Source organism: Vipera ursinii, assembly GCF_947247035.1.
Source record: "Vipera ursinii genome assembly, chromosome: 8".
NCBI lineage: Eukaryota > Metazoa > Chordata > Lepidosauria > Squamata > Viperidae > Vipera > Vipera ursinii.
The window spans coordinates 24,105,453-24,132,954 of NC_139519.1; the positions used below are offsets into that span (position 1 = coordinate 24,105,453).

Consider the following 27,502-nt stretch of genomic DNA (forward strand, 5'->3'; position numbering starts at 1 on the left):
CCGCAAGAGGCCTTCTGAGCAATGCCTGACGAAGAGCAAGGAAACAAAACGGCTCAACATTATAGTGCCTGCCAATTTCTCCCGTTTCTGAAAGTCAGGAAAGGAAAAGCACGGGAGGACTTGACAAAGGCAGGGGGGGGGGGAGTCAGTGGTCATTATCACCCAGCTCCAGGGATTTGAATGCTGGGGGCTCCCAATCAAAATCCAGGTATTTTGCTTGAGATTTTGTCCAGGGCAGATAGTCAGCTCTGCCCCTCTCTCTGTTCCCAACCTTTTACGGCCTGTCCAAGACAGGGCTGTTTCCTAGAGGCCTCCGCCACCCGCCAGCCTGCCCAAGAACATGGGTGAGCACCTGTTAGAAGTTCGCCATCCAGAGAGGCGCGGCTGAAGGAGGTGGCTGCGTTGGAGATATCGGAGAGTGAGCGACGAGTGGTGGCTGGCTGGGCGGATGAGCGGGGAACGTCATAGCTGTCTTCCTCGTTCCCCGGCTCCTCAGGACCATTGGGGGCCTCTTCATCGGCTACCACCTCCCCTGCATCTGGAAAGGATTGAGCCTTTTCAGCACACCTTTAGGCCTCCAGCCTGCGGGCTCATCAGGACAGCGCGCGCTTTCAAGAGGAGCACAGAGAGCCTAAACCTCAACGCTGATCCAAAATGCACAGAAATTCTTAAAAAGTGTGACGCGGAGCACACAGAAAAGCCCTTTTCCCATCTGGAGCTGGGCTAGACTGGGGGTGGGGAGCCTTGGCTCTTTTACGACTTTGTGGACTTCAACTCCCAGAATTCCTGAGCCAGCCAGTTGAAGACCACAAATCATAAAAGAGCCAAGGTTCCCCACCCCTGGCCTAGACATTGGTATTTGAACACAGATCTTTTTGACATTTATATTATATTGTGTTTTATAGGGACCTAGGTGAAGTGTTTATATTGCGAGTCCAGGTATGATAGGCCGTACACTAAATAAATGGAAATTTGAAAGAATGGCAATTGCAGATTTTTTTTTTCATTCCACAGAAAGCAAAGACCTCAAGAGAGTGAAAGAGCAACCTGGTGGGAGAGTCAGCCTGTAATTTTTGCTCCCTGCTATAAATTGCCAGAGTGAACTGTCACAGTCACACGTAGGATGGTAGCTATTGTGTAAATAATGCCCAGTGCAAGTGGGCTTATATTCTCAAGGAGGAACTGCTCAATCCTTCCTCCATCCAAGGGGCCGGAGAAGGAAAATGAGATATTATTGGCTCTGGATGAGACGTACAGACAAACACAGAGAGATAATGAAAGCAGAGGCACTGGCTGAAACGCATGGGTGCTTTTCTTAGCAGAGAGAGACTGTTTCCTTCATTTTGGCTTCTTGCAATATCCATCTAGCCGAAAGGTGATTTCATTTCCCAGGAAACTTACCAGCCATGCTGGCAGTTTCAGAGGAACACGGTGCTCCCTGGGACTGAATATTGAACATTGCTTCGTAAGTCGTTCCCTCCATCTCCTGCTCACACTCCAAGACGCTGAAAGAAAGAGAAAGAGAAGGCATTGGATTCAAATCCTACAACACGGAGAGACACTGTGCTCAACGCGTCAGCACGGACCTACAAGCTGTGCCGTTTTGAGCCTGCAAGTCATCCTTGGCCCGTGCACAAAGCAGAAAAGCATCCTTCTGATCAGGTTGTTTTCAACTCCATGCCAAGCTTCAAACCATTCTAGCTGACAATGTTGCAGGGAATTCAAAGGCCAGCCGATTTCACTCATAACAAGCACCAGCAACAGCATTTAAGACTTACATACCGCATCACAGCGCTTTACAGCCCCCTCTAAGCGGTTTACAGAGTCAGCCTGTTGCCCCCAACAATCTGGGTCCTCATTTTAACGAGGCTGAGTCAGCCTTGAGCCGGTCAGGATCGAACTGCTGGCAGTGAGCAGAATTAGCCTGCAACACTGCATTCTAACCACTGCTTCACCACGGCTCTACCCCTTGCCACTCGGAGCCTCTAAAATTCAATCGCAATCACAAACACCGGGGGGGGGGGGGAGAGAAGAAATCAAAGGCCTCCCTCACCGTGAACCTGTATTCATTTCCAAAGGCAGTTTGGCATCGGGCTTTTGTCCAGCACAGCCAGGGGGCACCAGGGGCAAGGAGGAAGGGGACATGTACTCAGAGTCTTCGTCGTTCCCAGAGGCGTCTCCAGAGAGCAGCTTTGGGGCAACCAATGACCTGGGGGGGGAGAAAACAATGCAAGTTTTCAATCTGTGATAAAAGGCAGCCAACTGCTCTCTGCTGATGAAAGCAAAAGTTTAGAAGGCTTTTGGTCCATGTGTCAAATCTTTCAAAAGCTTAGCTTTGTGACTTGCAATGCCCAGCCTTGCATCACGAATGACACTTCCGGCAATACGGTTTTACACACACACACAAACACACACCAGGCCACGAGGCCTCACATTCTCTTGAGAGAGGGGTGCCTCTTACATTTAAGTTACTCAGCTGGCGAGATCCAATTTAATCCTATTTTAGTTTCATGATGTTGAACTCAACATTCATGTAGTTTCTCCCAAGCACCATCACCCAAAAGCCATCCTATTAAACCTCCCCAAACGAAACAAAAACTCCAGCCAGATTTAACTAAGCGGCTTAGCCTAAAATCATCCGCTCTGCTCTGGGCATTCCCGTTTCCCAGAAAGCCAGGCCTTCGCTGCGGAGAGGATCAGAAACCAAGGAGGAGTCAGATGCCGACCGGAAGCTCTCCCCAGAGTTTCGACAGAGTTTCTAACTATGGTTTAACCGATTGCGCAATTCCACTCTCTACTGACGTTGAAACATTCTCAAAATGTTCAGTGGCTGAACTTTCTCCAGGACACAGCTTACCTTACAGCAAGAGAATAGATGGCGTTGGCAGAGGAAGATGGTTTTATTTTAGCATGTTCGCCGTCTAAGCCAGCAGGAAGACCGAGTTGATTCTGTAAGAAAACACTGCGTCTGACGCCATCACCAGCGTACAGTTGGAGACCAAAAGAGGTACATTTATTAAGCCTCTCGTGAAAATTTTTGTAGTTATAAAAAGGGCACACTTAGGCATCACCTGTTGGCTTGTAGCCAGGGCATTAGCTCCTTCTCTCACTACCACATGGGCCCAACTATTTTGTCACCTCTTGAACAGCCTGAGGAAATGGATCTTGTCCATTTCCTCAGGTGTCATAGGATCAAACTCATCCCAAGTAACCAACAAGGGCCACGTCTCCCCTGACTTAATGGCAACCTTGTCCACTAGAAATAATCTTGCTATGCCCACCGTTGCCTGTGTAGGAGAAGGAGAGGCAGAATCTGCAGGAGGAGTCAAAAGAAGGATCAGCCAAGAATCCCTACGTAGCCACAAGCGAACTCAGTCCAACCCTCCTGGAATTCTGTTATCTAACTCCAAGCAGGTGTCAACTGTGAGGTGAATGGTCCTGTGCGTAACCATGAGTAGCAATAAATCAGTCTAATTGGATCTTACGGGTTGACTTGCTCTTTGGCACCTGACATTTTTGTAGCTTTACCAATTTCATAAGCCCTAAGGAGGGGCAGAAGGCTCGTGCTGCAGACCCCGTAGGTCAAGGAATTCCGACTGGCAGGGTCCAGGAGAAGAGCCTTTTCCGCTGTGGCTCCCATCCACTGGAACACCCCTGAGGTGAGGCTCAAGGCACCCGTTGGCTTTCTGAAAGAGCCTGGAGACCTGGCCTTTCCAACTGGCCCAGTGCCCCAACGGGGGCATGTCATACCGGCCATGGTTAATGCGCTGAGATAAGATGGCACTCCTCCCCGTGGGAAGCCTGGCACACACACTCACCACCGGAGTGTCCAAGCTCAGAGTACTGCCCAGTCTGTGAGGCTCCACCCTGGCATCCATCTGAGAAGGCAGCGAGAAGGGGAGGGAATGGCGGTTCTTCAGCTCCCGACTGGCCCAGGCTTCAGGGGGCGCCTTCAACATTGGCCGCGACGGCCAGAGATCCCCCTGACGGTTACAGGGCACGGGGGGCAACTTGTCCCTGGAAGGACAGTCTCCTGGAGTGCAAGGCAAGGGTCGTCTCTGGGGCCAAGTCTCTGGCCCGACAGCCTGGGGCCTGTCTGGAGGCGGGGGTGGAGGAAGGTCTCGGTGAGTCGGTGGGATCGGCAAAGGTTTGTCTTTGTGGAGAGAACCAGGCGCAGCCTATAAAACAATGGAAAGCTTTCCAAGCACAACTGTATTTTGACCTTTCTCTCTGAAGCAGTTTTTTTTCTCTACCTTGGGGGCTTTGAGATGCATGGACTACGACTCCCAGAATCCCCCAGCCAGCCATGCAGTCCACACATCTTAAAAGACACCGAGGTTGGAGAAGCAGTAAAGTTAAATCCTCATATCCTTCTTCCTGTAATCCTGTATAATCATCAAAGCCGTGCAGCACGGCTTGTTTTTATTCAAAAAGCCGACCAGAAGTTTCCAGCCACCAATAAAACAACAATTAAAACTGTAACAGGCAAGTTATAGAGGAAAGGTAACTCTGAGGTGAGTACCACACAGCCCAAAGTTTGTAAGGATCCCCAGCATGCTGTTAACATGGGCAGGAAGAAGTGGGCCCTGGCTGAAAAATCAGCCCATCCAGGCTGTGAACGGAGCCACTCAACTCAAGAAATGCAACAGCTGGATGATGAATTGTCAAGAAGAGGGAAAGTGGAGCAGACCACATTGCCCTTGAAGAAAATCAATCCAGCCCAACACATTTCAGATCGTATGGGGTCCCTGGAGCTCTCTGAGCTTGGGAGTGGTCTCGCAGACGTTTCATGACTCAGCTAAGGAGCACAAAGCACCAGCTGGCATCATCTTTGAAGAGGTTACCTAGCTGGGTAATGAAACATCTTCACGAAAGAGAACCCTCGGCTACGAATACTCTCTTCCCTCGGTACATTTCAGACAGACGTCTTTGGAAGGACACCTGTCCGGTCTACAAGTTCCGGTACCTTGGAAGTGGTTCCTGGGCTTGAAGCTCCAGGTGGGGTGGACACACGCTGCTGCTGCTGCAGAAGGTCCAACCGTGGAGGTACCGGGGGAAGTGCCGCCTGCGGAGTCATTGAAAACGGAGAAGGGGGACGCTCTACCTGAAGAGATGCCAAGAGGACATCAGGGAAAGCATTTTTAAAAATCCGACCTAATAATCAGGTTGCCCCTAGCTTGGCTTTTCAAGTCACCTTCCCTTCAGCCCGAGGGAGAGACCTGCTGTTCATCTCTACCCAACAAATACAAGCAGGTGCTCTTCCCTCCTGTTAATTCCAGCATCTCAGCTGGAATCCCAAGGCCTGTCCTGTCACTGATTAATCTGCCTGCTCCTCTTGAACTGGACTTGCAGCGGAGCGGGCATAGTTTTTCAAACCCATAGAGGGATCCTCTTAAGGACAGCCACCAGCTGAGGTGCAACGTGGGCACAGGCCTGGCCGGAACTGGTCTCTGCTGGGACCCAGCAAGCCCAGAAATCATTAACAGGTTCCAAGAGAGCAGAAAACAAAATGGGTCCATGTATTATGCAAATAAAATGTGCTACATCAACAGGCAAACAATGGCAGCTTCAGCAAAGGCTAAATTTTCTAAGTTGGTAGTGAATTCAGCACTCAAGTAGAGACTCGTAGAGATGCATCGCTAACCAGCACACCTCTAGCACAAGGAGACATGACAGCTGTAAGTGTAAAGGACTGCAAAATCCAAGAACACACACACACCACACACACACACACGAGCACCCCTTGCCAATCAGAGCTTTGCTCAAATTGCTGGGAGGAAACATACCAGGATAGAGTGCAGGCAGAAGGGACAGGGCTACTGACTGCAACATTTTACTGCAGAACTCCCAGGCGACTGCCAATTACAGACATTAATATTGACAATACAGACATTTAATTAAAGTGGAATGCTGACAACCGTCTGAAACCAAATACTAGAAAAAGTATGCAAACTTCAAAGGGGTCAAACTGAATGTTCAGGGTCTGTACAGAATATCATTCTGAAGACCTAGTGGCTACCTCTGTCTGTCTGTCTGTCTGTCTGTCCAGTCCATCCCATCCTATCCCCTCCCTGTTTATATTACTTCCATAGAGGAGAGCAACAGTCCAATCTTACCTTTGCACCAGCCAGCTCTTTCATCATGAACAGTGATTCATCCGTTCTGTCGTCGTCATCGTCGTAATTTGGGGAGGGGGCTCCTTCTGCTCCTTGCCTCAGAAGCCCTCCCCCTCCTCGGGGATCAAAAGGGTCCACCACAATAGGCTCGGTGCCTTTAATTTCACACCGGCAGAACGGGCATCCCTGCCCCTCCGATTCCTGCAGGTAGAGAGCAAGGAGGGACTAAGGACCGGGGGATTCACACAGGGCCACCCCATGGAAGCTGGCAGCAGGATTACCTTGGCACACAGGAGGGAGGGAGGGAGGGAGGGTGGAACTTATAACTTGCTATTGCAGTAGGAGATTAACCAGCCTGAATGGATGACTAGAGGCCTTATGGGAACAGCCAAAGAAAGAGAAAGAAAAATCAAATGGTGCATCCCTCCCTCTCTCTCTCTCTCTCTCACACACACACACACACACATAAACACCGTTGTCTCCTTCAAGGTAGCTGCACAAGTCACCCACTCCATATTCATAACACTCATTTTCGCTGCATAAACGCACTGGAGCACAACTGCATGACAGCTGACACAGCCTAGCCAAAAAGACTGCCATTCCAGCTGCCTTTTGCAAAAGTGGGCAAAGCTGCGACACAACACGCCCAGCCGGGCAAACCGGCCAGCTGCCCCTTTATGCACAGGCGGCAGCAGGCTTGTGTTCCACGAAGTGGGGCTCTGAGAAGGGGCAACTCCCATACCTGCCACGACGTGAGACAAGAGGTGCACATGAGGTGACCGCAAGGTTCGATCTTCACATCTTTGTCGTTTTCGGCACAGATTTTACAGAGCTGGAAGGTGGAGCCCATCTCACAGTACAGTTCGTACTGCTCCTGAGGGTAAGAAGCCAGAGAGGGGCAGAGGTAAAGAGCCTTTCAAAAATTCAGCTTCAACAAGGGCCACAGAGAGGTTTAAAGCTTGCAATGCATTTTTTTTAATTTTTAAAAAAATTCATCGATGGCCACTTATTTCAAAAGATAGGAGTACCATGAGTGGAACAGGGTGCGATTCTTAAATCGTGACTGCAAGGACTCCAAACTTGCAAGCGTTGCAAGAGATGGAAAATCTGATAAAAGAAAGTGCTCTCTAACCCACATTCCTCACTACTCCATTCAGCACCCTTTTCTCCAAATGTAGACTCCACACAAGCCTTTGTGCACTTTCTGTACTTTTTCTAAGTGTAAGACTATGATGGGGTCTCCAATCTTGGCAACTTTGAAGACTTGTGGACTTCCAGAATTCCTCAGCCACCATTCTGGGAATGGAAGTCCACAAGTCTTAAAAGTTGCCGAGTTTGGAGACCCCTGGACTAGATGGAAGGAATGGAGAAGAAATAAGTGATCTCCGTTCACCTGCGTGACTTTAATGTGGTCCTGAGGCGTGGGCTCACACAGGCCGGTCAGGTCAGGATTCTGGTTTCTTCCATCGGGATATAAGTAACTACAGGAGAGATACAAAGAGTATTTATTTTAAAAGAAAGATATAGCCGGACACAGCAGAGTCTCACAACAAGTGGGAGGGATGACATTCTTGCAGAGAGCTGAATTAGGAGATACATTTAATTATGAAAAAAGGAGGTTGTTGTTGTTTTTTAAAAAAAAGACCTCACAAGGCCCCAAATGTGGGAAAATAATTTTTGACTTGTGATTCCCTTATTGATTAAAACGGAACAGGTCTCTCTTCGTTTCGAGCTGCTCAGAGCCAAACCTGTTGGAGTGCTTTAGCCAATCAAAGGTCTGGTATTTTAAGGAAGCTTGCACTGATTTGCTCTAGGAGGCCTGGGGAATGATGCCACGTCCATCGTAACATCACCATGCAAATAAGGCAACACACCTATTGGCATCTGAGATCATTGTGCAAGTTCATAACTGCCTCTTTTGCACAATGAGGCCCCTGACACACCTGCCATCTTTTGGATGTTGCTGTGCTTTGCGACTGATGCCTATCTGACAAACCCCACAGGGCTGGAGAGAGAAACTCAAATCTGTTGCACATCTAAGGACTGTACACAACCTTGAATTCAGATGCCTGATAAGGCAGGTTATATTAGGACAAGCCCAACAGCCAGGTTGGGTTTCAGAGAAAGAGCTAAGAAGTTTCAGATGCTCTTCAGCTTCTCTAGGACAGAACAGACTGAATTCCTATTCTGTTTTCCACTTACAGGGAGTCCTCCATTTACAACCGGTTGCTTAACAAGCATCTGAAGTTATGATGGACTCAAGAAAAGTTATTTATGGCTCGTCCTCAATGTTATGACTGTTCCCCACCCCTTACCCCCGTGGTCATGCAATTGCATTTCGAGGGTTTCTGCCCTTTTTACAGGGAAAAATGCTCACTGGTTAAGCAGGATTGTGACTTAAAAGTATGTGTGAATTGCGTAAAGACTGCGGTGACTCAGTTAACAACCATCGTAAAATCAAGCCCAGCACATGGTGATTTGGCTTATGATCACAATGACTTACAACCAAAATCCTGGGCTCAACTGCGATCATAAATCAAGGATTGCCTATACAGAAACCTCAACTGAAAAAAGAACAGCACGACACAAAAACAAGTCACTTACAAGCCTTCCCTGAAGCCATCAATCAGTGCTTGAAAAAGAGGTTTGTTGTGGGGAATCGTCTGGAGGATGTTTCCATCTGCAGTGACATAGCCAATGGCCCACTGACCAAGTCGGGTGCAACTCAGACGAAATATGTAACTAAAACAACCCAAAAAAAGGACACACGGTGACAGCTGAACGAACACGGAGCTGAACTTGAACTTCCTACATATAAAGCCTGTTTTGAATAACAGGTCAGTAGAAAATCTCTTTTCCCCCATCCTGGCAATCATAATTATCTGAATTCTTCTTTCAATGGGCATTAACAATCATGGCAAGGATGTCCCTTACTTCTTCGATACTCTAAGTTGGCTTGATCACCCTTGTAGGGGCATTCTGTACTGAGGAATGTCTAAGTTTGGAGGAAATTTATGATTTTGTAAACCACCCAGAGTCTACCAGTCAGTGAGATGGACGGTATCGAAACTTGATTAACAAATTAATAATCGATATGCCTACAACTGCAATTTATGGTGCTTTAAATTTAGGACATCCCTGCTATCAACTATCTTTTATATAAAATGCTGAACCAGCACATGACTTGAGATTAGAAAGGCCGCTTTGAAGCACTCACCTTCCAGGCTTGTGAATGAACTTCTGAAGACGGGCTTTGACCTCATCGTAGGTCAGGAATGCCATATAGCCAGGATGAGTCACCGCAAGGCTATTCCAGTTTCGGAGCAAAGAAGACCAGGGCTGGGTGGGTGGGTGGGTGAAAAGATAGGCAGTTATTTTAAGAAGAAAATAATAGCCCTTCCATTTGTAGTTCATTCCACTTCCCATGCAGTCACATTCCCCTCAGTGAATTTAGCACACGTTCAACCACAACTGTTACATTTCAAATGGCAGCAGAGAATTTAACTGCACTCCAATGGGGCATGGCAATACATCACTTCAAAGCTCATGCCAGGGTACCAATCCTCCTGATCCCAGAAACCTAAACTGACAGCAGAAAGCAGAGAGATTTGGGAAGCAAGGAAACCAATAAATGGAGAGAAGGTTGCAGCTGTACAAGAAGATCAGCAATTTTGACAGAAGAATGAGAAAGCTGTTTCAGTGGTGAACCAACATCAGTATTTGAGAAAATCATGGCTTAACAATAATATTTTTTTTTAAAAAAAAAACTTACCTGAAACAGACGGGTAAAAATATCAAATTCAAACACTGAAATGTAATCGTTGCATGTCAGGTCAATGGTTGATTTCAATGCCATGGCTTCCAGGCCGGAACTGATAGGGTGAACTTCATGTAGGGCTTGGCGGAAGGTTTTCCATGGGACAATGGTCCTAGCGGTGGGATAAAAAAATACTGGGTTTCCTTTGCATGACAAGGACTTAAAATATCTGCTAAATCAAACAAAAGACTTCCTTCCACCCAGGGTTGTCTTTCCTAGAGGAGCCAATCAGATTCATATAGGACAGTTTTTCCCAACCTTAGCCATTTTAAGATGTGTGGACTTCAACCCCCAGAATACCCCAGCCAGCCAGGATTGAGTCTATCGAGTGGCTGGCTGAGGTCTTCTGGGAGTTGAAGTCCACATGTCTTAAAATGGCTACGGTTGGGAAACACTGCCCTAGGAAGTCCCTGAACAAGACAGAAGCTCAACCGCTCTGTCCCACTCATGCTCCCTGGCTATAAACATTCAAGCACGCATCACTTCTGATACTGGAGATTATGATGTCCTCCACAAATTGGTCTTAAAACCATCCAAGTTAATAGGCAGTCTGTCCACGCAAACAGATTCACAAGCACAAGAACTGAAGTAGACAAATGCAGGTACATTTGTTCCAAAAATAAACTGCTTTAAGAGAAATGATGTACAATTAGTGAAAGCAAAAAGCATCAGCTATAATCTCTAATTTGTCCAATAACCGGTTAAAGCAGCTACTGACGTAGCAGCAGTATGAAGGAATGTCACATAACTGCATCTAAACAAGATCTCTGACATCTAAGTAACTGTACTGAGATATTAAATGAAGGAAGTAATGAAGGAAAACCAACAGCTTGCAGGCAAGGTCATGAGTGCACATATTTCATAAGTCTTAATTTGCAGATATGCCGTGCATATTTCAGATGGGAAAAACATGAATCTGGAATGTGATCAAAATTAATCTCTAGAGATAAACATCTAAAGTTATGGTAGTCTAGCCTCTTGAAGCCAAGTGAAACTTCAATTCCTCAACAGATCAACCATGAACAATTTTCCCCCCAAAGTCAACTCTTTTATGTCAAGGAAAGGGTAAAGCTGAAGATTATCATGAAGGTTTGTGTAAGTATGTATGTGTATGGGGGGGGAGAGATACTTTAATCCTTTAAGGGTGGGGGCTACAGTCAGATATTTTCAAAGCAGTACTTGAATGGCTCCACCCAGCCTTGATAGTCTAGTAACTTTGGGATTCCATCTCACGTATGTTGGATGTGGCAAAACCATGAGACACAAACCACTCCAGTCCAGTTAGGAGTTGCTTAGAGAACGGCCAGAGGCCTAGAAGCTTATTTCAAGAATTGTACTTACTTCTCCTCAAAGGCTCTTCTCCAAAACTCTGCTGCGTCTGCTTTAGTGATTCGGAAAGTGTCTCCTTGGAAGAGTCCGTTTGGAAATATGCCTTTCAGTTCTGCCAGCATGTGGCTGAAGATCAGAGACAATTTGGTCAGGTTGCGCCTGCAAGGACAGAAAAACACATCTTTGTAACTGTGAGCCCCCCCCCCAAGAGTTACTCTGGACACATAAATTAAATAAACAAATTATTCTGCTGAGAAATGGGAAAGAAGTACCCAGGAAATGAGAGGAGAAACCAGAACTTTTGAGTTTTTCAAGTCACATTCCAAATTGATTTTCCTAATATTGAAGCCAACGGCAATGGATTCTAATTCACAGCAGTTTGGAAATTTAGCTTTACAGTACTTTATCTTTTCAGGTGTCTTATTTGCTTACCCAGAGGGTGTAGGAGAACGACTCCTAAAATGCTTTGAAAGTATGGCAGAAAAATGAAGACCCAGCTAGGAGTTTACAAGTCCTTCAATCAGTGTTATCCAGTAACCATCTGCCCAGACCACATTTCATTCAAAAGAATTCCAAACATAATTTAAATATACGTTATTAAGCAAATTAAGGCTTGGATAATCGAGTGCACAAGAGCCGTCACCTTCTGCATATGCCCTCTCAAGTTTCTCAACAAAGAAAAGAGCAAATTTAAGGGTACGGAGGGGACTGCTTCTGTAAGCAAATTATCAGCCACAATGGCCATCAACAGTGCCAGATGACAAACAAATTCAAAGGATAAGATTCTTCTTTCACTCTTACTGCTCTTGGGCTTTAAGTTAATGCCAAGAAGTGGGAGTAGCTACTCGGGGTGCTTTTAAATCCACGAGGAATACAAGGGAAGTTAGCGCCATACACAACTTATTTTACTCACACACATGGAAAGTCGGGGTGGGACCCTCAAACCCACAGATGCCTAAAGCCCCTCCCTTTCTTTGACCAAGGGTGATCTCTTCTGCTAGCCTCCTCACGTTATTTGCTCCCCTTAAAGCCATGTTATCCCTGGAATAATTAACGAGAGTCTGACTGATACGGCGTCTTTTGTCTCAGGAAAAAAACGAAGGAACAAGCATCAGGTACTTTTTGGAAAGTCATGACCACGTTGGGTTTGACCATTTTATTTATGCAAAATTATTTCTTAAGTGTCAAATGGAAAAATCCTCTGGAAGAAGCACCGGTCAGTACACACTAAGCGTAATGTGCGTTCTACTTACAGGCCTTTATGAAGCACCGGTGATGCACCAGGAACTTGCTAAACTTATGCCCACAAGGAGCAGACATTTACACAAGAGCAGCAATAAAAGGGAGCCTTTTTAATCTGTTGAGTAGACTAGCTGTGACGGAATTCCTCTGTTTTAATTTTCAGGCAGTTAGCTGTGAGTGTATTTATTCCGGATTATTATTTTCCTTATCAACCACTGTTCTGGTGTCATTCTCACTTTCTAATTAATGTAGGTTCTCAAGGAGGACCTCCCAGAAGAACCAAAGAAAGAAGTGAGCGAAGCTAATGCTTCTAGGTAGTCAATCACTCTGGACAGTCTCAAAATATGAAGTGAAAGGCACAGCCAGGGCAGCTGGTGAGATGATACAAGTCTTCCCTCTGGGCCAGAGTGGTGAGCCTCAGATCCATAGAGGTGGAGTTGAGACTTTGTGCACCAACTCCAGAAGACAACGTAGCTCGACAGAATTAAAAATTAACACCACATCAAAGCAAAGGAGGTTCTGTTTTTCACTTCTCTCTGCTTGGCTGTCCTCTTCAGTTCTTCGTTGCTTTTTTGGCTCCAGAGGTTTTGCAAAACGTCAAGAGGTCAAACAAGCACTCAGCCCCACTGCAGCCTTTAACAGGGCCTCGTTTCCCTAAGTTCAGCTTTCTGCTGCTTTGCCTCTGACCTGAAGCAGGCTGTTCTTTTCCGGCTTCCTGTTTGCTGGATAAAAAGCATTCTACCGTGATAACAGCTTGTCTTGCAGAAGTCCCTGGGATGTCAACCCGTTCTATCCTTCTTTGCACCCATAAATCTTCAATGCCGTCCCTTCACACATCCAACTAGCTCCTCCAGAAATTCCCAGAAGTTCTCCTGAAGAACAGTTTTTAGTCCATTATATTCAGCAGAAAAGCTGCCCTCAATCTGTTGATGCCTGTGCAGAAAACATGTCTGCTTTGCATCACCTTTCCTGAAATTATACATCAAGACAACCATTACAAATCCAGGTTAAGCAAGTTTTTCAAATTATAGGGCAGGGGGGTGGGGTGGGGGAGCTAGATATTCTAACTCTCTGGAATACAAGGCAACTTCAAGTAGAGAAACACCAGGAAATCTCTCAGCAGTTACTACCATATACTGCTAATTCCAGTCATATGACTAGCAGAAGCTAAGTTAAGGAAGGGAAGACATGCATGATAATCGGCATTGATACAGCCTTTAAACACTTCACAGATTTTCTCTCTTTTGGGTATAGCATTTTTTAAAAAATATGTAGCAGCTGCAATACATTGTAGACTAAAGCTATGTGGCATACCATTTATAAGTAAGGTTCCTGATCTTCTACAATATTCCCTAAGGAATTTGCTAGATGTATTAAGATACTTCCTTAAGAGAAGAACGAATATAGTCGGCAAATTTAAAAGCAGCTCTAGCAGAGAGCATGAGCAATTTTCAAACTAACATTAAACCTGCCGTTACTATTTCAACCTTAGCCCTAAAAATATGTGTGTACTTACACTATCTTACAATTAGAATAAAATTCTTTGCAAAACCAAACTGCTAACATAAGTAAACAAACGGTGTTGTGACAAAATGATTGCCTGTTTCAAAAGGCAGGCTACAAGTTGGATTGGGTAAACAAAACAAAGCCAAACAACAGAAGTGTTTTGAGTTCTTAATAAATACAAATGTTATGAATGGGCTTAAAAGAATGAGAGATCTCTGAAACGTATAAATATCCTGTCTAAAAATAACAAGGATGCTTCCTTGTTTACGTTTGCTGAGGAAAACGGAGTATGTACCTGGGGACAGCTTGTGTAAACAAATCTGATTCTGCAATCGCTGTTTATTCAAAATGTCCAAACTCGGGATGGATGAGAAGAAAGAAGACTGCTACCCCCGCAGAAAGGTAATGCATGTTATTTCTACTAATCTGCTCTGTTATTAGATTTAAACACAGACCAATTTTTTTTTCCTCAAGGAAGCCAGATGTGCTGGCTCAGGGGCGGAAGGGTTCAATTCACAGACTGATAAAAGATGCAAGTTGTTTATAAGGAAAAGCCAAGTCTCTACAAACAGGGGCAGGGTGCGCATTTGACTTCATGCCGGTAAAGTAAAGATCATTGCAAATGGATCCCTTCTTCCTGGCTGGTTGGGGTCTTTTGCAGATTGACGGAAGCTGGTTAGAAAATCTGCATGTGTGTGGAGCAGAATATGAGTTATGCGTCTCAGGGGTGACAAAGTACGGTGTGATTTTTTTTTTTAGACCACAATGTTAGAACCTTATCTAGAGTTTCCTTCTGAAAAGCGAAAGAACACAGGCCTGCCAAATGTCCAAATCCAACCTTTCAGAAACCGTATCTCAATACAATTTGACAGAGTAGGCATATTGATATTGCTAAGGAAGCAATGGATATTCAGAGTCTCCCTCCTTATTCTCCAGCTCCGTCTTCCTCTCAATGTTGAAATTTTCCTTGACTTCATTGAGTCTAACCAAATGGAAACATTTAATGACAGCATTTTCAAATAGTTTAGACGTTTGTGAAGCAAAGCAGCGCGTGGCCGGGGAGATGAGACAAGCATCCTAGCTTTACTTCCTCCTGTCCTTTCTATCACTCAGAGAAAGTGAGAGCGCAAAGCCACCAGTCTCTTGGGGAGGTTTTTATTCAGCCCAGGGTTATCCTGCCACACGTAGAGCGGGCAATGGCCACCACAAGCGAAGGCATCTGGCTGAATTCTTCCATCTCAAGCTATGAGTTGCTACATCTGGAAAAAACTCAATAAGTGTGCACGCAACGCCAACTTGTGATGTTATCTCAGCATCCTGTGCCTGCTTGCTGCAACAGCAACTTGAGTCAGATAAAATAATCTTAACTGCCTGTCTCCGGTAGGCAGTTAGCTACGCAGGAAAATTAGGTTATATGGGCACTGGATCTCAGGAGAAAAAGTGTTGGAAGAATTCGTTTAGTGAGCTTTTCTTGTCAAATTAGAAGGTTGTCGGATCTTCCCCAAACCTTGGTCTGTGGACCTGGACCAGGACCGGTCTGCGGCCCAATAGGAACCAGGCCAAGGAAGCGAGGGAAGCTTCATCTGCGCATGCGTGGTATCTAGGTAGCACACGAAACTACTCCCCCACCCGGTCCACGGAAAAATAGTTTTCCACAGTTGGGGACCACTGGCCTAATCAATGCCAGTAGAGGAAAGTAAACGACATGTTTCAGCAGCTCGGTTGTCTCTACAGCTGGAGAACATTTTTTTTTTTTGCCTCAAAAGGATTCAACGCTGCCAACAGTTCCCTTTTTACTTTGAAAGGACAGTAATGTTTCAGCCACGTTTGGTAAGTGGAACGAAGTAGCCATAAATATGAGGACTGCGTGGAAAGTAACTAGTTGGAGCTTGTAATTTTACCATAAACGTTTACTGAAACTTTAACTCTGGAACTTTGCCCCACCATAAGTCCTTCAGGTTGGCTTTCACAATGCATCAAACATGGACACAGTGCATTTCTTAAAAACTCAGGCCTCACCCGAACGATGCCCCCTGTCAGCCATGTGCTTTTTCATCCCTGATCCAACTAACAGATTCCACCAAGGTAGTTAAATTACTGGATGGCCTTCCAATGACAGAATATTGCAGGAAAGCTACAACTATCCTGCTGTTGTGAATTCATCCCTCATGAGTGCTGAGTAGTCCTATTTAAAAATCATACGTTGACATTTAGACACTTCCTGCTGTCATGGTCTGAGTGAGAGGGGAGGTGGGCTCCTTCGTCATCGTCGCTCTCAGCTTCAGAGCCTGTTTCCCATAGTAATCAACTTTGTAAAAAAATAAATGCACAACTACTTTCAATCTGGCTTTTCAAGACGCAATTTGAAGTTCTACTTTGCTCCAATTAGCAGCAGTGGATAGGGCTCGCAACTTGGGAGTCCTCCTAGATTCACGGCTCACCCTGGAAGATCATATAGTGGCCGTGACTAGGGGGGCTTTCGCCCAGGTTCGCCTGGTGCGCCAGTTGCGGCCCTATCTGAACCGGGATGCCCTGTGTACGGTCACTCATGCGCTCGTGACCTCTCGCCTTGACTACTGTAATGCTCTCTACATGGGGCTTCCCTTGAAGACCACTCGGAGGCTCCAACTGGTACAGAATGCGGCCGCGAGAGTTGTCTTGGGAGTTTCCCGGTACTCCCATGTTACACCTTTGCTCCGCGAGCTGCATTGGTTACCAGTTGTCTTTCGGGTGAGGTTCAAGGTTTTGGTAACGATCTTTAAGTCCTTACATGGCATGGGTCCGGGATACCTCAGGGACCACCTGCTGCCGGCGTCAACTCCCCTCCGCCCTGTGCGTTCCCACAGAGAGGGCCTCCTCAGGGTGCCGCCAGTCAGGGAATGCCGACTGGTGGCCCCCAGGGGGAGGGCCTTCTCTGTGGGCGCTCCGGCATTATGGAACCAACTGCCGGTGGAGCTCCGGATGGCACCAGACCTCCGAACTTTCCGTCGTGACCTGAAGACCCACCTATTTGAAATAGCTGGTCTGGCCTGACGGGGATGGGTTTTAATAGTTGTTTTAGATTTGTTCACTGTTTTTAACTGGGCATGGGTTTAATCTTTTTTTTAATTTTTGTATTGTCTTTTTTTATATATGCCCTGTGAACCGCCCTGAGTCCCCACCAAGGAGAAGGGCGGTATATAAATTAAATAAAACTGTAAAACTGTAAACTGCACTGGCATAAAATTCACAGCAGGCACATGAATCAAGATAAAGATAAAAATAAAAGCTTAACCATGGAACTTTCTTTAACATTAAAAACCAACAATATATTTGTTTCTAATCCTCCATTCCACCTTGGTACCTAACACAGCACTTCCCATTTCCTGACCTCCCAACTTGATGTCCTCCAGACCACACAACCAATAGCCATGGTTAGCTTGGGCTCATGGGGACTGAAGTCCCATTCATCAGGAAGCTACCAGTTTGGGAAAGGCTGATGGATTGTTAATAAGCGCTCCCCCCCATCTTTTTTTATTCATGACCATGTTTAAACTCTTTACAAGCAATTTTAAAAGAAAAGCCGGGACTGCAGAATGGACACAGGAGGTGTTTGCCCATTTCTCTCTTGAGTACTACAGACCAACACTGAAATATATTTTCTTCATTCCAGCAGATCTCTTTAGACAGCAAACAATTCACGTTCCTATGTGGCAATCTGGCAAGTAAGACGTCTTCTTTTTCTATGGGCAGCTTTTGAACTTAGTCTCTAAGGAGCGCTAATTGAAATGCAGAAGTGAGTTGTACAAGGTTCCTACATTCTGAAGTGCCTGGTTAATTTGAAGGAAGGGGCAGGCAATTTTTTTTAATTTTTTTTTTTGCAGCAGATTCAGACAGACTGCCTCAACAATGCCTTATTGTGTTTTTCTGATCCAGCTCCTCACATTAAGAAACGAAATGATTAGTGGCGAATTTGCTTCCGAATGGTGGTTGTAGCCAGGCATATTTCAAAAGTGCTTTTTTTTTTAAAAAAGAAGCCTGAATAAGATCAGCTTCCTTCCTTCATGAAGCTACGCACATTTCATACGTATAAAAACACTTGGTATATCTGCAGCTTTTTTCTGTATGGATTTGTTCCTAGTGTAGTCCCTACAGCTAAAGACAAGCATGACATCTTGCACAGACAGCCGAGCCCCCAGTCTCACCACAGGACGAGGCAAGAACTCAATACATTGGCTATTGGCTTTAAATGCTCATCACTCCTTACTATGCCAAATTAAGTTTTCATTAAAAAGAGGGGGGAGATTTACAAATCTTGGGAAAACATTTTTTAGAACTGGACATTCTTTTAATATGCCATTTTACAGTCAACATATATCGTCAACAGTTGAAACCTTGACCTCCGAGCAATGACTGAGGCATTAATTTTTATGACCCGTGTTCAAAATCAAGTAGTAACCTCTCGGGGATTTGGATTCAGGCAAATTCTCTGCAAACCTCTCTGAGGATCTGTTAAAAATAAGCCCTGATCTATCTTTACTACTAACAATGTACCAACATGGTATTTGATCTCTTGCCTCTCATCCTTGAGAGCAACAGGGAAGGCTGAGGTCTTAGGAACAAATCCCATTCCAGTTGCAAATGTACACAGTAAATGACTCATAATAATGATCCAAGGGCCTCTTCCCCACTAACCGTCATACTTAATCTGTACTGTTCACTGACACTGCTCAAGGTAACCAATGCTCTATTGAATTCCTGGCATCTTACCCAGAGATAGTGACTGACTTACATACCACAAAAAAGACTAACTATGGCTTCCTAATAATGATTTTTTTTAAAAAGACAAAAACATGAAAATGCCATTTGACAGCTTTCCAAGGCCTTGAAGACACCAAACTCTCAACAAAAACTAGCCCACCTTCCCGGCAATTTCCTGACGTCAGCTTTTGTACGTCAAGTAGCAGAAAGTGCTACTGGCTTAAAGTGAAACTAACTGAAAGAACAGTGGAGAGAAGCCAGCTCTATTTATGGCTCTAACCACAAGGCTTGATGCTTTCTTAATTCTAAAGGTAGGCCACGCAGAAGTGGAAAATATTGCTTGTGCTGTGGTAACAATGAAGCCCCAGGCTTGCTTAAATTGCCGTGAACAGTTTCAAAGATGCTCAATTTATAAAATATTATTCAACAGAAAACTGTCTCGGGACTCTATTCGGAACTGGGAGACAGCAGATTCTACATCAATATTAAGAGATGGTTTTTATGAACAAAGCTTGGCCTGCTATTTTTCCCATGTGTCTTCCAGCATCAATCCACACTCAGAGGCAGCTCCTCCCTCTCAAAACTCCTATGATCATCTTGAAGCTTAATCCCTAATTTAAAAACTGTGATCATCATGGATGAAAACAGCCACCTGCCAACTCTTCAAAGCAGCCTGGAAATTGCCTGTTCCTCCTGCAAAGTAAAAACAGGCAGAGGCCCGCGTTTCTTTAATAGCACTCTCTCTGAGGAGACTACAGAGAAAGGTGACTTATTTTTATTTATTTTTTATTTTAATTCCATTTATATCCCGCCCTTCTCCGAAGACTCAGGGCGGCTTACAAGCTTAGCAGTAGCCTTCATTCTATGTATATGCCTGCTTATTAGGGCTTTCACACACACACCCAAGCGGCATTATTACAAAGTCAGCTTATTGCCCCCAACAATCTGGGTCCTCAAGATAAATAGATGGAAAGCTTCTGGATATTGAACGCATCCCCAAATTACATAGAGAAAACTATAGGGCACGTTTTAGCCGAAAATTATAACATGCATTCTTCTCTGACCTCACTTCATTGTCTATACCCAAGGATGCTTTTTCAAAATGCAACTGGACTTTCGTTGTTTTTGCTTGAAGACATGTCGCTTCTCACCCATGAAACTTCTTCTGACTAAAGGGTGGAGCCGAATGGAACTGAAGGAGGTTCTTGGATGAGAAGTGAAACATTTTCAAACAAAACAAAGTAAGTCCAGTTGCCTTTTGAAAAAGCACCTTTGGGACAACCATGATGTGGATGACTGAAAACCTCCATAGACATTCATTGTCTGTACTTGCTTAATATGACTTAATTGTATTGGTTGATACTCTATTTGGACAATCCTATTTTCACTGGGCGCTACAGGGCACATCAGCATTTCGATAAATATTTGCAGCTCAGGGGTGAAATAAGGAGTGCTCAGTGCTCTCTGATCTTGGTTGTTTGCTGATGAAAACAGCACTGATGATGTGACCCAGTTGGGGTAATGAAACACCTGCAAGAAAACAACCAAGATCAGAGAGGATCAAGGACCCCACATTAGCATTTCTGTACAACTTTTACACAGCATTAGTAAAATGCTTTTTTTTATCAGCCAAACTCATTTTTGCACACAAATCTATCTTGCAAATCCCAGCACCTTCAAGCTAAAGCATGGACATGGAGATTTCAGTGAGAGTGGACGAGCAGAGCAGCACCTCCAACTCATGAGGTGGACTGACGGACTGCCAGAGAAGCATAAAATTCAGGGAAAAACCAGAAGTCTACATGAAGAAAAAGCACACTGAAACAGGGAATTTTGAAAGAAGCAAGAGGACTTCCCCGGATCCAGGCGTGCTCTACAACGCCACAGATAAATTCCAGCACAGGCCAGCATTACCTAGGCTGGGAATTCTCTTCATACATTCTTTCTTTTCCTTCTTTAAAGAGGCTGATGGTTTGCTTTGTCTTCTTCATCAGGTTTTCCATGAACACCCGGAAGTATTCGTTTTCTCCCAGAGTCTCCATCTTTCCCTCGTAGCAGGACAGGATGGTCCGCAGATGCTGGTAGGTGTCGGGAAGCAGGTCTAGAATGTAGGGAGGACTGTTCTTGAGTGCCAGCTTGGGGTTCTGACATAAACGCACAACCTAAGAAGTGTAAGAGCAAACACAATCAAATACCTTCCGTAGGGTCAGCACTGTTTTGAAATTTAAGAACGCATTCTCACAACAGCAGCATGCTTTAATGAATTCTCAAAAACATGACGATTCAGAGGTTGAACCTGTAAGCCACGGACTCTGATTCACAAATTTTAAACCTACAAAAGTTCAGTTCAGACCACGCCACATGCTAATCTCTAAACTTGAGGTAAGACGTTTGTGGTGCAGCCCACCTGCTACCAGAGAAACTTCTCCCACAAAGACATTAACTAAGAGGCCATTTAAAAGTTGTCAAAGTCACTCCTATTCCATCACCAATTTTTTCAGTGTGCACAAAGCACCAAAATAGTGACAGAAGAAAACGTTTTCACTTAAGAGAAATTTGCTAGCTTCTTGACTTTCTATGTCCACTCAAGCCTGGTGTCTTAGCAAAGTTGGATTTCTAACCAAATTATCAGTGGAGCAATTTGGTGGGTGACAGCCACCGTGTATTTTTAGTCAACGGCCTGTAGGGATTCACGGCCCAGAATCATTTGAGCTTAGAGGAGGAGGAAGAGGTTACGGGTTACACTTGCCCAAGGATCTGCTAGCCTACATTTGGCATTGTTATAACTCTACAAACTTCAACAGCTTATAGCAACACTTGAAACAGGAGATGAAGGAAGAGCCAAGCGCTGCAGATGAGCAGAGGGCGTGTGTGTGATCATGGAATATTTTGCAAAGCTCAGCTCAGGGCAAACCGTTCTTTGATATGTAATATTGAAACTTTTCTATGCTCAAGAAGTTTTTTCTAAAAAAGAAAGACCTGATGAAACAATTTTATTTACTGCAAGAGACCACATTTTGCTATTTGACACAATGTACTAAAACTGGGATAAGGGAAGAAGGAGTTACTGTAGGTAGACTACTGCTATACTGTAAACATTACAAGGCTTGTGAGAATAATCTTAAAGCGCAGATAGCACTTGGCACCTAAACTATCAAAAGGGAAATGGGCTGTGAAACAGCTAATCAGTTATTTTTATCAGTTGTAGCTTTAGCTGACCAGTAAGCTCACGATGTTCTGTTTAGTACAAGCAAGGATATAGTTCATCCAAAATATCACATTATTCTGTTCTAATTCTAGAAACCCTTCCTTAGGAGCTATGTAAAAGGGCGTTTCTCAACCATAGCAGTTTTTAGATGTGTAGACTTCAGAATTCCCCAGCCACCTTCCCTAACTAAAAGAATAATCTGCCGGGAATATGCTCAAATAACAAGGCCATCAACCAAAGGTGTAGACTGCATTTTTCTTTTTAAAAATATGCACATTATGACTAAAATTCAAATAACTGTAAGCCACTGCGCAACTCCATGCAATCCAATGTGACTCTGGATTTGTTAAAAACTGCAGAATAACAACTTGTATATAGTTTAAAGATCTGGAGTTCAAAATATAAAGGACAAAGTGCTCCAAGATACTATTACATAAACTCCCTAAATAGGCTAACAAAGAAAGGGCACAATGGAATCAATCAAAATAACTATGGATTATACCTCAGCTTGAATTTGATCATACTTTCATTAAAAAGACTTTAAAACCATGAAAACATGTTCTAAAGTATAGAACAAAAATGCACTTTATTTTTTGTAAAGCCATTTTATATTCCGAATAGCTCAAAATAAAGATGATTCACTGACAGCAGCATCATCCAGGAAATCAAAAGCACAGAAAAATCATGTTCCTGCATCAGAAATAATGGGAAATGGGAAATGGCACAAACTACTATCCACGCCATAAATCTAATTACTATATACATCATACATGCATTCCCATGACTTCTAGGAAACCAATACCAAAAATAACTATCTCCTGTGAAAGGTTAACAGGTCAGAAAAGTAAGGCCATATTATATTTCATTAGTACTAGTTAACATTAAGTTCAATTAGTTACTTTCAAAGGACAGAATATAAAATCCAACTTTCTCTTAAAGCAATTAAGCTGTACAGTATCATTCCCAGGAGCTAATGAGAACAGTTATCTTGGTATACTATATTAAAGTACACTTTTGTCACAGAACCTCAGCAATCCTAATGATTCCTACTAACCCAAAACTGTATGATTACATGGAAGCAGAGTATAAATACCGCATAGTTACAGAGATGCAGCAGTAAGACTTTAAAGAATATCAAATTTATTTTAAATGTCAGAACAGCTATATAGTAAGATGTTTCACTGTTGATATATCACTACAGTCTTGATCACTAAAAGAAATAATTAATTTCCCAAATTTAATTTCAATTGAAAACCATTACTGAACAACATTCCTATATGGAATTGTGCCACATCCAAAATAAGGGTATTAAGAGTTTATATTCTATCTCTATGATTTATAGTAGTGTACCAAATTTAATGCATTATTCACTATCCATAGTTTCTTTTAGTTATTTGCACTAGATTAACAAAGCATCTCTAGTTTAAGATTTAATAGAGACACATTTTGATTTGAAAATGAATATGAAATATTTTATCAATCATATTTATATGGCCACCACCCCTCCCCGCCCAAGAAGTGACTTTAGGTGGCTAAATTATTAGCACATACCAGTGTTTTTCAACCCTGGAGACTTCAACTCCCAGAGCTGCGCTGGCTGGGGAATTCTGGGAGTTGAAGTCCGCAGATCTTAAAAGTTGCCAAGGCTGAAAAACACTGGCACATATACTATATTCATTCTCCTTCCCTGGCTTTAACAGACAATTCCTTTAACCGCAAAAACAAGAGGCTCTTCACCAAGTATTAATGTCATAGTAATAATCATATTATAGGCAAGTATTTTCCAATCACATCAAGATTTCTATCATGATCATTGGGATAAAATTAAAAGAGATCCTTAGTCATTCAAAATAAAGCTAGAGGAAGTTGATGGTTTGGTTGGGCTGCATTCACATTGTGTAGGGACATAGTACAAGGCAGGATAATGTCATTATATGAATTACAAGTTTATTAATGACATCACGGCACCCAGAACATCATTTGACTCCTGGCTGTCCAAAAAGATGCCGATAGCTGTCAGCCTTACATTTAAACATGGAAACATTTTGCACTTCTCAAACACTCTCCCAATTTGAAAAGAGATGACTATCCTATCTTCAGGGAGGCGAGGAGCAAAGCATAAACTTTTAAGTTGTTGCTCAATATTTTAAAGAAAGGAAAAAGAGGAAATGGCAAAAACAATTTTATTGCAAATCACATGAACTCCCTTCAACAGTCTGATTGACCTAACATACTTCATCTCTCATTTCTAATTTAGCTGCAACATTCTTGCTTCAATTCATGCATATGAAATAGGTTATTAGCTACTGTACTAGCTAATTATTTCCTCATTAGGTTCTTCTTTTATTTTTAAATGCACTCCATAAGATTAAAAAAACAAGCACATTTTAACCAGCATGCCATTTTGCTGTTGGCTCCTCAACTTCCACTCAATTTTTAGAAACCAAACTATCCAAAATGATGTTGTAAAGATACTTAAAACATTGACCTAAAAGTTTGCCAATATTTTGTTCAAATTCAGAAATCATTCTTTAACCTGTAACATGATGATTACATCTTCTATCCTTGTAAAACTTTCTAATTTTGCTGGACCCAATCCCTAAATACAATATTTAGGTGACCTCTTGTTATTTTTAGAATTCTCATTTCAACTGCTACTTTAGTATATTATCTACAGCTGAAATAACATACTAGGCTAATGAATGAACCAACAATATACAGTATTACAGTCCAAAACGTGATTATGTAGACGGTTATATGCCTAAGAGTTGCATGTAACAGAACCAAATAATTAACAGAAAACAGAAAAAAAAGTTCCATCCATGTTATCTAGCTAAAATATAGAGTAGCTGGCTATAGAGAACAACAACTGATTTGTCCTCCCATGTCATCCAGCAAGTGAGCAAGCAACTTCAAAGGCATGGGCACAATCTCCACCAGGAGCAGCCTGATCGGCTACCAAGACCCAATTGCATATTTTTAAAACCTGTATAACAATATACAGAAAGAGATGTGTAGAAACCATATCCATAAACACTGAAGCATGCATTCTCCTCAATAATATTGTGCCATCCTAAGAAAGTCCCTGGCTTCTAAAACTTACAGTTGAAAAATTTACCTTAACAATCTGCAGTTTCAATACAAATGAAAAAGTATTGGCAAATTCCATGTGGGAACTCCTATTTGATTAGGGCGGCTTATAAATATGATAAATAAATAATTTTCAAGCCACATCATTAGTCCAAGCCCTTTAATGCAGATGCTTATCAAACTCTCATAGCATCTAAAGTTTGATCTGAAGCCAAATTTCCAGTTCCCTAATAACCCAACTTCCCAGAACCCAACCTACAACTATTTCCTTCTTTCCAGATAAGACAGCCTTCTCCTCGGGATATTCACATTCAGCCAAAGAATAAAGCAGAATGCAACTGCTTTTGCCTGCATTGATTTCATGTTCCTTTTGCTCTTCCTCACTTCCTTCCCTCGCCTTCTAAATTAAGATCAGCTCCTCAGGACAGGAACCCATTTGCGATTAGCAGCAGTTGAAAAATAACCAATGCAGACTGACAGTTTTGTATCAATCTCACTACTAGGACGACTTGAGCTTAGGTTCATATTGAAACCCTAACATTATGATATCCCAGCCAGCCAGCAATCCACCCTAACTTACTGTTTTTCCTACTACTGTACTGTACTTTCTCCTGCAGACTCAACCCAACATCTCCATTTCTAACAGAATAGCCATGGCTCAGGGTTGAAATGTGGGATTCCCAAGCCCCCACATCTCCATTTCTTACCACCGAATCTGCAGACCTGACCTTTGCAGGCACAGATGGAATCTCATATCCCTTCCGGAAAGTTTTATTACCATGATTGGTTGCACAATTAGCCAGATGTTTAGACTGGATTTGGCATTTCTGTCTACCTATCAAGTCTTTCCCAAGGACCTGAGACAGGTAGATGCTGTTGCTTGATGATTCAGTGCAGAAGATTAGTTGTTCCAAGTCAAGCTGCCTTTTGCAATTGACTGATTGCAATTCTGTCAATGCCACCGATGGTGTGCAAGTGGTTCCTCCAGATGTTTTGGGGTTGCACCCAAGCCACCTATCACTATTGGTACTACCTCTGCTGTCTTTTGATTATGACAGCCAGTCGCAAGGTCAGCCAGCTGTTCAGGTTGGATTTGGCACATTTATCCACTTATGAGTCCTTCCCAAGGACCGGGGACAGGCAGATGTTGTTGCTGGTTGGTGCTAAGGTATTCTCGCAGGATGTCAACTGTTTCAAGCACAGCTGCCATTTTGCAATTGACTGATAGGGACAGCCGGTCTCACGGTCAGCCAGATGTTCAGGTGGGATTTGGCCCTTTTATCCACCTGAGTCCTTCCCAATATTGTCATTTAATATTAAAGGTATGGAGGCAAGTGGTAAGCCGATCCAAGCAAAGCTGCCTTTTGCAATTGATTTTATTGTTGTCGTTATTGTTGTTGTTGTTGTTCCATGCCTTCCCTACCTCTCTGAAAACCCAGTGAAGCTCCAGGACTGCACCCAAAGCCACCCCACACGCGACGTTGCTTCCCTTGCAAGAATTCCCACCATCCCCCCCCCTCGGGAGAGATGGGGTCCTCCGCTTGCTTGCCACCCCCGCAGACGCTGCCCTCGCCCCCCGCCACGCCCGGCAGCCTTTCCGGGACCACCCGCTGCCAGGGCCCGAGCCCCCGGGCTGCCTCCCCCGCCCCTCCCTCACCTTGTCCATCAGCTTCCAGCACTTCTCGACCATCTTCTTGTCCACGGTGCCGGGCTGGTGCGGGCCGAGGTGGTGGTGGTGCGGCTGGAAGGCGTCCTTCATGAGGCCGATGAGGCCCCCGGGGCCCTTTTTCAGCGGGGCCGCCATGGGGGGGGGGTGGCAGGAGGCGGCGCCCCCGCCGGGCCCCGCGAGCGGGCTGAGGGAGCGCGGGCGGCCGAGGCGGGTCCCTTGCCGTCCCGAGGGCCGCGGCGCCCCGGCTCGGGCAGCGGCCGGACCGAGAGGGGAAGCGGCTCCACGAGCGCCGGGGACGCGCCCGACTGACGAAGAAAAGGGAAGTGGGGAGGGGGAGTAAGGGCAGGAAAGGCTGCGGCGCATGCGCGCCGGCGCGAGCCTCTCCGGGCGGAGCCTCCTGATTGGCCGGGCGGACGGAGAGGAGCGGGGGGCGGAAACAGGGCGGCGAAGGGAGGAGAGCCGAGAGAGGAAGCAAGCGGGCGCTGGGCTAGCCTCCTCGAGGGGCGGCGCGCTGCCATTGGCCGCCCAGAACGCCCCCTCCGGCGGGAAAGCCGATTCCGATTGGTCAAAGGTTTCGAGAACGGCCCGCCCCTCAGAAAAGCGGTCCTCTGATTGGTCCGTGCAAGGTAGGGGGCGGGACGCCCCACCTTTCTCCTTTCTCTTCACGTAAAATCGGCACTGGCTCGCGAGCGGGAGGAAGCTGGGTTTAAATGGCTTGAGTCCGGTTATGCCGGCCTTCTCTTTCCTTTTCGAAGGACACCCGAGAAGTCGACCCTCCCATTCCA

General features: G+C 44.6%; 2 protein-coding genes across 5 annotated transcripts in view; one reads left to right on the forward strand and one right to left on the reverse strand.

The window, feature by feature from the left end:
* CBL (Cbl proto-oncogene) overlaps positions 1 to 27,004 on the reverse strand; it is a 31,176-nt gene extending 4,172 nt beyond the window's left edge. For 3 of the 4 annotated variants that reach the window (XR_014493199.1, XR_014493200.1, XM_083368664.1), the window contains exons 1-15: positions 26,706 to 27,004; positions 20,665 to 20,912; positions 11,275 to 11,421; positions 9,889 to 10,045; positions 9,334 to 9,455; positions 8,721 to 8,858; positions 7,510 to 7,597; positions 6,859 to 6,990; positions 6,117 to 6,317; positions 4,967 to 5,104; positions 3,819 to 4,178; positions 2,858 to 2,949; positions 2,054 to 2,209; positions 1,402 to 1,505; positions 353 to 538 (exon numbers count right to left, since the gene is read on the reverse strand). Coding sequence is in view for 2 of the 4 variants with exons in the window: in XM_083368664.1 (XP_083224790.1) it covers positions 353 to 538; positions 1,402 to 1,505; positions 2,054 to 2,209; positions 2,858 to 2,949; positions 3,819 to 4,178; positions 4,967 to 5,104; positions 6,117 to 6,317; positions 6,859 to 6,990; positions 7,510 to 7,597; positions 8,721 to 8,858; positions 9,334 to 9,455; positions 9,889 to 10,045; positions 11,275 to 11,421; positions 20,665 to 20,912; positions 26,706 to 26,852 (2,416 nt within the window). In the remaining 2 variants the exon portion in view is untranslated. The remainder of the gene's footprint in view (positions 1 to 352; positions 539 to 1,401; positions 1,506 to 2,053; positions 2,210 to 2,857; positions 2,950 to 3,818; positions 4,179 to 4,966; positions 5,105 to 6,116; positions 6,318 to 6,858; positions 6,991 to 7,509; positions 7,598 to 8,720; positions 8,859 to 9,333; positions 9,456 to 9,888; positions 10,046 to 11,274; positions 11,422 to 20,664; positions 20,913 to 26,705) is intronic. The other variant, XM_083368665.1, reaches the window with a different exon arrangement.
* DRC12 (dynein regulatory complex subunit 12 homolog) overlaps positions 1 to 27,502 on the forward strand; it is a 204,505-nt gene that overhangs the window by 168,411 nt on the left and 8,592 nt on the right. The gene's annotated exons all lie outside the window — the stretch shown is intronic.